Raw genomic sequence first — 10755 nt, forward strand, 5'->3', positions numbered from 1 at the left:
CCCTCCCTCCCTCCCTGGCCTGCTTCAAGCAAACAGCTCCGGCAAGCTAGTTCCACTCTCTCTCTCTCTGTGCCTAGCCTGCTTCCAGCAAATGGCTCCAGAAATTACTCTCACCCTCTATCCCCCCCTGCCTGACCTGCTTCAAGCAAACAGTTCCAGAAACTACTCTCACTCTTTCAATCCCTCCCCCTCTCGTCTGGCTTGCCTGTAACGAAGCAAAAAAAGCAAACGTGAAAACCCCAGCTTCTTACTGTCTCTTCAATCAGCTGGCTCAGAATGGCAAGCTCCACCAAGCCTTCTCTCTTCCTCCCTTCTATCTTCTTCCTCCTCCTTTTTCTTCCCTCCTCCGAGCCACTCCATGCCGCCAGACCCATAGCAGCTGCCGGAGCTCCTCATCTTCCTGCCTAATCGGCAGGGCTCCTGCAAAGCCTCTCAACTGGCCCCATTCTCATCCCAATTCTGCTACATATAATTCATACTATAATTATAAATGTGTTTGAACACATGCCTCCTAGATAGTTCCAGATGGAGGACACTTAGCACTACCAATAAAAGCATCCCATATTTATTCTGCCCTCCCTCTTTAACAAATATTTTGTAATATGAGAAAAGATAGAAAAATCACTGAGAAAAAATAGGAAAATAATACAAATGGAAACTGATACTCTTAAGGTAATCATATATGCATGTTACATTTGGAACGTTCCCTTTAATCAGTTGACTCGAAAGCTAGTAGCATTGTTGAGAATAAGTTGGTTACATGAATTGGTTTGAATACCATGGTTTTTTTATTTTAAAATGTACTCTCATTCTATTACTTCAGAGGCTGTCAGAATTGTACTATGACATCCATAGATCCTATCTGAAAGTCGCAGAAGTTGTGAATTCTGAAAAACGCTTATTTGGACGATACTACCGTGTGGCATTTTATGGCCAAGTAAGTGACTACTGTGGGTGAACTTTAAGCTAAACTACACATTTCCCAATGAATTCTCCTTTTAGAGAGATTGCAGTAAAAAACACATTCCACAGGTGAATATCATAGGGGTTGGACTAGTTGACTTGGTATGCTTTCTGTATTGAATATTTATCTATAGTAATATTCATGGAGCAAAATGTAAATTTAGAGTCACATAAAAATAGAAACAAAATATTAGTAGTGGCAATGAGCTGTAAGAATAGCTTTAGAGGTTTCCTCACATTTAGGTTAAGCTTCTACTTTCTGATTTGGCAATGTCCCATTGAAGTGAATAGACCAATGTCTAAATAAATATGCACTAGATCAAGACCTAAGATTATATTATGACAAAGAATTACCACCACCACCCCAATTAGCCACAGTTTTAGATAACAGTTCATATTTATGATTAGTATATTTTGATCTTCTGCAAAAGGTTTGATAGTAAGACACAGAGGAGGTTATCCCAGTTGATATCCCATAATACAAGTTTAAAAGATTTATATTGCCAACGTTATTATATACTATGGCCTGGGCAGCTCACAGACAAATTCATTTTTCCTTAAAGCAGAGATCAGAAGGAGCCTCTTCATTATAACAGCTTGTCATAGTTTGATACTATTGATTATTAAACAAATAAAAGGAAAATGAAGATAAGGCAGTGCAAATATAAAATATATGATGGTATCCAAAATCATCCTTGAAAAAAGCTACAAAATAATTGAAGATGTTTTTTCTCCTAATTGATTTGAAATCTATAATCTTTATTAGATATTAGTTTGTGTAGACATTCTAGCTTTGCTTTTTAGTTGGCTTCTGATTCTTGTAGTGCATTGTAGAAGGCTTGCACACTACTCCATATTTCTGCCTACTTATTTTGGTTATAGTATGTGTACATGCTTGCTTCCACAAGACATCAGATGGGACAACAGGCATGTTCTTTGAGGATGAACTTTCCAGGGAAACTTTCCCTCTTTTTTAAAAAAAAATATGTATGAAATCAGTTCTGAATAATGTTGTCTGCCGATTAGTTTTTAATGCAGAAATCTGCTCTTTTCCTCTTTTGAACTTATTCAAGGCTGTGGTAAGTTATCTATTCTTTTGCATGCTGTTTTGTTTAATTCTTCCTACATCATCCTACTTGTATGATCTTGGTTAACCTTGATTTCTAGCACTTTTTAATATTCACTGTGAGCGATGAAATAACATTGCTTTCACTCATTTATATACTGTGCTGCATCTAGCAAATAATGCTTTTGTTCTGCTTCCTTGAATTATAAAGATGTATCTGTTCCTGTGGCGTTCATGTACTTGAGGCTTAAATCTGTTCCCATTCTAATGGAAGCAGGTTCAGCTACGTGTTTCTTATCTGAAATGCCCACTGCAAACAGCCTTGCTGCCTATGTCCTGGCAGAACAAGCAAGGTTTCCCAAACTGCGAGGTGCACCTCCCTTGGCAAAGTGCACGGGAGGTGTGAAGAGACTTTTAGTTGTACATTGTTACAACACATTCACCTTTCTCAAAATTTAATTGTATTGTTTTAATTGCTCATTTGTCTCCATTTTGGTGTTTGGATTTTTCAGGGAAGATCTATACATTAAGACTACACAGGCAGGTGCAATGGCAAAAAGTGTAGGAACTCCTGTGCTACATTATACTTGCTCTCAGTTACAGTAAAAGTATATTACCTTTTCATGCATGCCTGATAGTTTTGCCCTTGGTTTACTACTTTGGGGTGTACATATCAGGTTACTCAAAAAAATGCAAACCTTTGTCATGTAGCTTTCATCAACATGAAGCCTTTCAGATGCTTGCACCACACAGACTGGCAAATATCAAGTTGTGGAAAACAAATAGAATGACAATACATAAACTTTGATTTCCCTGCAACTAAATATGAATATCTATTCATTCATAGGTAGATTGCCTAGTCATTGTGGGCACCAGTAGCTCTCCCAACACACTTTAGTATATTATCTTTCTTCAGAAATGAAAGATCTTACTTTATTAATTGGCTATAGTGATTTACCTAAAAATCCTGTTACTTTGAAATCAACTTGAGTGTGTTGACACCCTTTGTTCAATTAGTATCTTTATTTTTTCCTTGATATGTGTATTGCAATAAAATGTATTAAGAGTTGATCGTGATCTAAAAGAACCCATAATTTTTATACTAAGGCAGGGGCTTCAAACTTGTACCTCATGTCCCACCAGATCTGGCAGAGCAGGCGTGCTCCAGTTCTCCCCCCCCCCCCCCCGCCGCTGCCATGAGACAATGTTTACTTGGTGACTCCTAGGAAGTGTGTCTTCATGGCACCTGCCCTATTAACTCTGCCCTTTCAGAGATACAGCCCCAGCCTTATGAATTTTTCAGAAGGCCATGAAGATCTGCCTCTTCTCTCAGACTCTGGGGCCAGGGTGGAATTTCTGGAACTTTGACATGGATGTGGTTTTTTTGTTTTTTTTTGCAATTTAAAATGAGGCAGGCTTGATCTGTTATGTTTTATCATTGTTGATGGTTTCTACTTTTGTTTGCTGCTCAGAGTTACTTTGATAGATGGGTGTCTTTATAAATTAGATCGATTCTGAAGATAAATAGATTTTCTGCATCCACGGCAATACTTTGTAACAACTCAGGTCAGGGTGGTGAGCATCATATAGATGCACAAGCTTCCAGGTAGAGGTTTCCTGCTGACTCACCTCAACCTGATCCAGCTGGTTTCCAGGCTCTACAAGTAGCTCGACTCTTCAGGAAGCCTCACTCCCTCTTCCATGCCATGGCAGGTGCTGCTTCAGAGGCAGCACTAGGCTCCCACAGCTGTATAAAGGCTTGAAAAAGGAGGAACATGATCAGGGAAGATAGGCCAGGAGTTTGGGCCTGCCTGAGAGAGGGATGGAGGAGGGAGTTCAAGGAAGAAGATCAGCTCTGCCACACTGTGAGTCTCTCTGCTAGGCAAAGTATGGGAGAAAAGGGACGGGAGGGAGGGAGCCAGGCAAGTAGAGAGAAGGGAAGTAAAAGAGAGGGGAAAAAACCAAAGGAAACAAAGATCTTCTTGTTCAACAGTAGAGAGAAGAGCTTAAAGTAATATATGTTCCTATATTATCCTTGATATTATTTTGAAAAGTATTATATATAAATCTAGTAATACAACCAAATAATGGTTCCAATAATAAAAAGCACTGCCAGCTAAATGATCAGAAGACAGAGTTGGAAGGGATTTTGGAAGTCTTCTAGTCCAATATCCTACTCAAGCAAGAGACCTTATACTATTTCAGACAAATAGTTGTCCAATTTCTTCTTAAAAATTCCCAGTGATGGAACGTTCACAACTTACTGGAGGCAAGCCATTCCACTGATTAATTGTTCTCACTGTCAGCAGATTTCTCCTTATTTCTAGATTAGTTCTCTCCTTGATAAGTTTCTATCCATTGCTTCTTGTCTTGCCTTCAGGTGCTTTGGAGAATAGGTTGAATGCTTTTTCTTTGTGGCATTGGAACACAGCTATCATGTCACCTCAGTTCTTCTCTTCGTTAGACAACACATACCCAATTCCTGCAACTGTTCTTCATGTTTTAGCCTCCAGTCCCCTAATCATCTTTGTTGCTCTTCTCTGCACTCTTTCTAGAGCAGGCATGTCAAACTGCCAGCCCACGGACCAGATGCGTCATGCCGAAACCGCACCCATCCCATTGCCGGGAATGGGGAAAAAGTCACGATACATCGTGCAACATCATGTGACGTCACGAGTTTGACATGCCTGTTCTAGAGTCTCCATATCTTTTTTTCGTGGTGACCAAAACTGGATGCAGTATTCCAAGTGTAGTCTTATCAACATATTATAAAGTGGTATTTCACAAGAAACTCAGACTTTAGTAAAGATTTTTACTGAATCCATTTATTTTAGCATTTGTTCCAGGATACTCTTCATTGTATTCATTTTTTTACTAACAAAATAGTTTTGTGCAGCACCTTCCTGTGACAATTTGAGTTTGACAGCACTGTCCCAGATAATTGAACCAGAGTATACTGTAAGTAACTTCACCTTGTACTAAAAATTAACCAAGGGAGCTAAACCTTTTTAACAATCTGCAGGCATTTCACTAGCCCTAAGCATATGGTTGATAATTTATTACTCGCTGTATCTTATAAGGAGCAAATATATTTCACAACATTTCACAGTGGAATATTTTACATAAACATGCAGAACTGGCATTATGTGACCCTATTTAATATTTAGGCACACATGAGCAGCATTTGCCGTTATATGAAACTAATTGTTTCCAAGGGAAAATAGTTCAATGAAAAGTGCATCGAGGACTGCAATTTCATGGTTCATTAAAATACTGCTGAAATGCAAAAATGTAAATGAGAATTACAAGGATTCTCAAAGAAACTATGTTAAATTCCATGAAGTAAGGACAAACACAGGACTATCTCAAATTAAGCGAAAGTAATACAATTATGTAAGCCTAAGGATGTTGTGAACATTGTATAGTTTCACAAAGCTCCTGTTTTTTAAAGCTACCTCAAAATGTCTTGCCAGTTAGTAAAGACAGAAAACATGAATTGTTTTATGATGAAAAGAATAATGAAAACAAATTGAGATTATAAAAACATCAAGATTCTTTCTGATAAACTAAAATGAGCTTATAGAAAGAACACAGTATTATGCAGCATTCATTTTCAATACAAGAGCAACAAAGATGATTAGGGGACTGGAGGCTAAAACATATGAGGAACGGTTGCTGGAATTGGGTATGTCTAGTTTAACGAAGAGAAGGACGAGGGGGGACATGATAGCAGTGTTCCAATATCTCAGGGGCTGCCACAAAGAAGAGGGAGTCAAGCTATTTTCCAAGGCACCTGAGGGCAGGACAAGAAGCAACGGGTGGAAACTAATCAAGGAGAGAAACAACCTAGAACTAAGGAGAAACTTCCTGACAGTGAGAACAATTACCCAATGGAATAACCTGCCTCCAGAAGCGGTGAATGCTCCAACACTGGAAGTTTTTAAGAAGAGACTGGACAGCCATCTGTCCGAAATGGTGTAGGGTTTCCTGCCTGAGCAGGGGATTGGACTCGATGACCTCCAAGTTCCCTTCCAACTTTATTATTATTATTATTATTATTATTATTATTATTATTAGTAGTAGTAGTAGTAGTAGTAGTAGGGCAATTTTAAATTGACTTTGACTTTGACAATATAGAGATAATGATCTGAATTTTAAGGTATCAGATTTTGTTATTAAAAAGGGACCATATTGGCAAAACTGACAATATTGTATTCTCCTCCTCTATTACCATGAAGTTAAATTAATATTCCTCGGTCTCCTAATTTTGCATATATTGACTTGAATCTAGATTTTTTTTCACATATTCAAAAGAAGCTTCAGTTGCAGATAGGAAGGGGAAGCAATCTTCAATAGTCTCCCTTTTTCATGTTATTTTAGGACTTTCCTCAGTTTTCTGTATGCATTTTGAGAGAACTATTGAGTAAAAGAAGAATCAATGCAAGTGATCTTCCAAGTACAGGAATATTCTAAGGATATATTTGTAGTATCTATGTATTTGAATAAAATCAATAGTACTAAAAAAATTATTACATATGGACCTAGTAAACATCCCTTGGCAAGGTATTTCAGAACTAGGTTCTATGTGTCATTAGCTTCACCATCTGATAGACGCTGCCCTTACTGTGTTGGTGAGATCTTCCAAAGAGGCAACTGATAACATTGTGTCAGTGCAATGTAAATGCATCTTTTGGTGAAGGGTTAATGCCACCTGCCTTGAAAGAGGAAGAAGAGTGGTTCCACCTAAAGAAATTATAATTCATCTTACCAATACTGGGTGACAATTGAGATCTCCAATCTCCTCTTTCAAAGGAAGGTTGTTGAAAAAGCTGCTTGTGGATGTGATACAATCTTCTGGTTGTCATCTTTAAAGCCATTCAGGACTCAAGATCTAGATATATTTGATACCCCTTTCTCCGAGTAGGTTCTCTCCATCCAGTAAGATCAGGTCAGAGGAGTTCCTTCCAGTGACCTCAGAGGTAGATATTTTGAGTTGCAGTTCTCTTCTGTGAGCAACAGTCTCTCTGAGATCTTTTAGGAATACAGGTAGTCTTTGACTTAACAACAGTACGTTTAGTGACCATTCAAAGTTACAACGGCATTGAAAAAATATTATTATTATTATTATTATTAAATATTGTTTCATGGGGAGTTACAGGTTCAGCATCATGACTTCAAAGTGCTAAAGGTCACAAAGAGAATGAGCAAGAGAAACAGTTTGGTGTAGTGGTTAAGGCATCAGACTCCCAGAAACTGGGAAGCTATGAGTTCTAGTTTTGCCTTAGACAGCTGAGTGATCTTGGGCCAGCCAGTCACTCTTGCAGCCCTAGGAAAGAGGCAATGGCAAACCATTTCTGAAATCTTGCCAAGAAAACTTCAAGACTGACTTGCACACACAAAAGGGGTGGAGGTTGGGTTTTGTTTTGTTTTGTTTTGTTTTTTACAAACATACAAATGGAAAGTGACTGCTGTATAGACCATTGTTTATCATTTGTGAATAAATGAGTCTGGGGCCTCTGAATGCAGAAATGTGATCGTGTTCTGTGACAAATGCTGGCATCCTCCCAGTGCAACAGCAGATAAGCATCACCTCTCCCCCTCAGTCTCTTCCCACGCAGCCTCAATAGAGTTGGTGAGGGAGCTGACAGTTCAGTGGGCTGGCACTGGGCTCCTCTTCAGTTAATGTCCCTTCCTGTGGAAGCCCCACCCCTGAACATGCATCCCAGGAAAGGCATCTCAGAGTTCTAGAGCAAGTCATGCAAAATAAATAAAAACATTACTTTCCCGGTTTTAATAAAAATAACAATAGCAGCACTGACAACTAATTTTCATTAACTAGACTAAACCAGGTAAATAACACCCCATGTGTATAGTTAAATATGAAAACTATGTATTCTAATTTAGTTGTCATTTCCCAAATACAAAAAGGGAGTAAGAATTCTAGAATGTCCTCTATCAGAAACATTTTCCGCTTATTTAAATTGTTTTGAGACTATCTAGGAATTCTTTGACAGCATTACTCTATTATATAAGCTCAGAACGACATCCACGGTGATATGAATATGAAAGGATGTGTATGTGTACATGAATCATAGCCAAAATCTGCATACACAACAAAATTTCATAAAGTACTGGATTGCATCAATAGTTCATACAATGAATAGTTCATAGGAGTGGTGTATTTATAGATTGGAACTACTATGCAGCTTGCTATTTTAAAAAGGCACAATGCTAAAAGCTATAACTCAGAAAAAATTAGTACTCCCTATGGGCATAGCTGACTAACAAACCAGCTGTGTGTAATTTTTTCAGAAGCAAGCAACTCTCTTCAATGAGAACACAGCTTTCTGCCTAATAAAAATAAATCAGTTTAGTTCCCCAGAATCAACTAACAAGTAATACATGGCTTCAAAAGCTAGTACATTATTTTAATTGCAGAATTGTCCTCTTCCCCACATACATACAACAGTAGTTTTTAGAAAGAAAGAAGAAACTAATATTTAGTTCCAATAATTTTCATTATCTTTACTGAATTCTACCACATGGTGGCACACTTGCTGCAAAATGTGGGTGTACCTAATATAAAACTCCAAGGATGTTTTCAGTCACATTTCACACAGGCTTTTTCCCCTATTAGTAAAAGTTGATATTCATCCTGTGCAAATGTAGAAGTTTGGTTTTAAATGCATTCCATTTCTTCATCATGCATAAGCTGCAGCATTCAAAAAAATTAATTTGTTATACTTAGCAGTTGAGTACCTTATATTTTTCATCCACAGTATGTTCTTAAAGTGGTTTTAATCATACTCAGTTTACTGTAATTGTTATGATTTATCTTTTAATCAGGGCTTTTTTGAAGAGGAAGAGGGTAAGGAATATATTTACAAAGAGCCCAAATTAACAGGCCTATCTGAGATCTCTCAGCGACTGATGAAACTTTATGCAGACAAGTTTGGAGCAGACAATGTGAAGATAATCCAAGATTCCAATAAGGTATGGTGGGAAATGTCCACAGAATTTTTTTTTTAAAGCATTTATGCTATTACAGAGTTGGTTGCCCAGACACACTTAAAATAAATGAAACATTCTTTTTTCACAATGAGCCATGCTCACTGCATAAATTCAGTTAAGCTCAAAGCACAAATGACTTGGAACCAATGAAGAGGAATTATGAATCTGGCATGGCATAACCACTGCTGTGGCCATGTAATTATGTATATTTCATCTCTCTGATCAGAAATATTATAATGCCATTGATAGTAATATAAACATTTGTTACATGCTGTGATTTGTAAAATTATGTACATTAATTACCCTGTTATTAATTGACTAAAAGTGGTGGGTCCTGAAATTTATTATGGAACTGCCAGCAGCAAAGTCTTTCTTAGAAATCTTTTTTGTTCATCTAAGGAAAGGGTTCTGCTCCTTTTATGCTCAAAAATATCTGAAAGCAAAGAAATCTATGAATATATTATCTTTTACAATGTCTAAACAGTCTTTCTGTAATATGCCATAAAAAGCAAGAGTCTAGGTTTTTTCCCCTTGTCCTTTTGCTGTCTCTAACTGCTGCATTGTCTTCCCTTTTGTTTGTATAGGTTAACCCGAAAGACCTAGATCCTAAATATGCATATATCCAAGTAACCTATGTCACACCCTTCTTTGAAGAGAAAGAAGCCGGAGAACGTAAGACTGACTTTGAAATGCATCACAATATCAACCACTTTGTGTTTGAAACGCCGTTCACCTTGTCAGGAAAGAAGCATGGGGGCGTAGAAGAGCAATGCAAAAGACGGACAATTTTGACAAGTATGGACACTGCATTCTTCTTCACAGCAGGGCTGGGCAATTTCTCAGGGATGGTGGGCCATTCTCGGCCTCTGAACCTTCTGAAAGTCCACAGAAGACCATTGGATAACCACTCCCTTCCCAAATACCAATGACCTAAATTGCACTGTTTCATTTCAGTGTCATGATGTCAAAGTGCTAAAGGCCACAAAGAGAATGAGAGAGCAAAACAGTTTGGTGTAATGGTTAAGGCATAAGACTGAGTTCTGGTCTTGCCTCAGGCACAAAACTAGCTCAGTGACCTTGGACTTGTCTCTCCCTCTCAGTCATAGGTAGAAGGCAATAACAAACTATTTTTAAAAAATCTAGCTAAGAAAACTCCAAGGACTAGCTCAGGTAGTCAACAGTAATCAATGCTGACCTGTAGGGGCACAAAAAAAGTGAAGGGGCAGAAATTATTATTATAAAGTAAAGCCACCCTTCTCAATCTAAGTGACTCAGCAGAGCAATTAGTTATTTATTATTTACAAAAATTGTTAAAAATATTTTGTAGCACATTGCTAATTATTTAAGGGATTGTCACTGAATTGTCAATGGCTATGTTTCGAAATACGAATATGATATTCTTACACCTATTCTGGAATTTGATAAATGCAAGCAAGTAATCTTTTTATGGAGTATTTTAGAAAACTATAAATATACACCTACACACATGCAAACACACATACACACATACATACAATAGAATGAGCGAATGGAACTATTCATGGACTTATTGTATGAATTATGGCTTTTTAAAAATTATGAATATATTACATTATATTAAATAAATTTTCTTAGATGTATTTACCTTGTCTTTGACTGCAGCTAGCCATTTATTTCCATACGTGAAGAAAAGGATACAAGTCGTAAATCAGACCAGCACAGAACTGAACCCCATA

At 37.6% G+C, this 10755-nt stretch overlaps 1 protein-coding gene across 1 annotated transcript in view; it reads left to right on the top strand.

Annotated features, from left to right (window-relative positions):
* Positions 1-10752, top strand: part of LOC107300143 (dedicator of cytokinesis protein 10) — a gene marked incomplete at both ends in the record, with an annotated part of 25505 nt that extends 14753 nt beyond the window's left edge. Inside the window, 4 exons of the mRNA XM_015829483.1 lie at positions 826-937; positions 8876-9022; positions 9625-9835; positions 10682-10752. Of these exons, the coding sequence (XP_015684969.1) occupies positions 826-937; positions 8876-9022; positions 9625-9835; positions 10682-10752 (541 nt within the window). The remainder of the gene's footprint in view (positions 1-825; positions 938-8875; positions 9023-9624; positions 9836-10681) is intronic.
* Between the last annotated feature and the right edge of the window lie 3 nt (positions 10753-10755).

Source organism: Protobothrops mucrosquamatus, unplaced genomic scaffold, assembly GCF_001527695.2.
Source record: "Protobothrops mucrosquamatus isolate PMUCROS unplaced genomic scaffold, P.Mucros_1.0 scaffold6231, whole genome shotgun sequence".
Classification (NCBI taxonomy): domain Eukaryota; kingdom Metazoa; phylum Chordata; class Lepidosauria; order Squamata; family Viperidae; genus Protobothrops; species Protobothrops mucrosquamatus.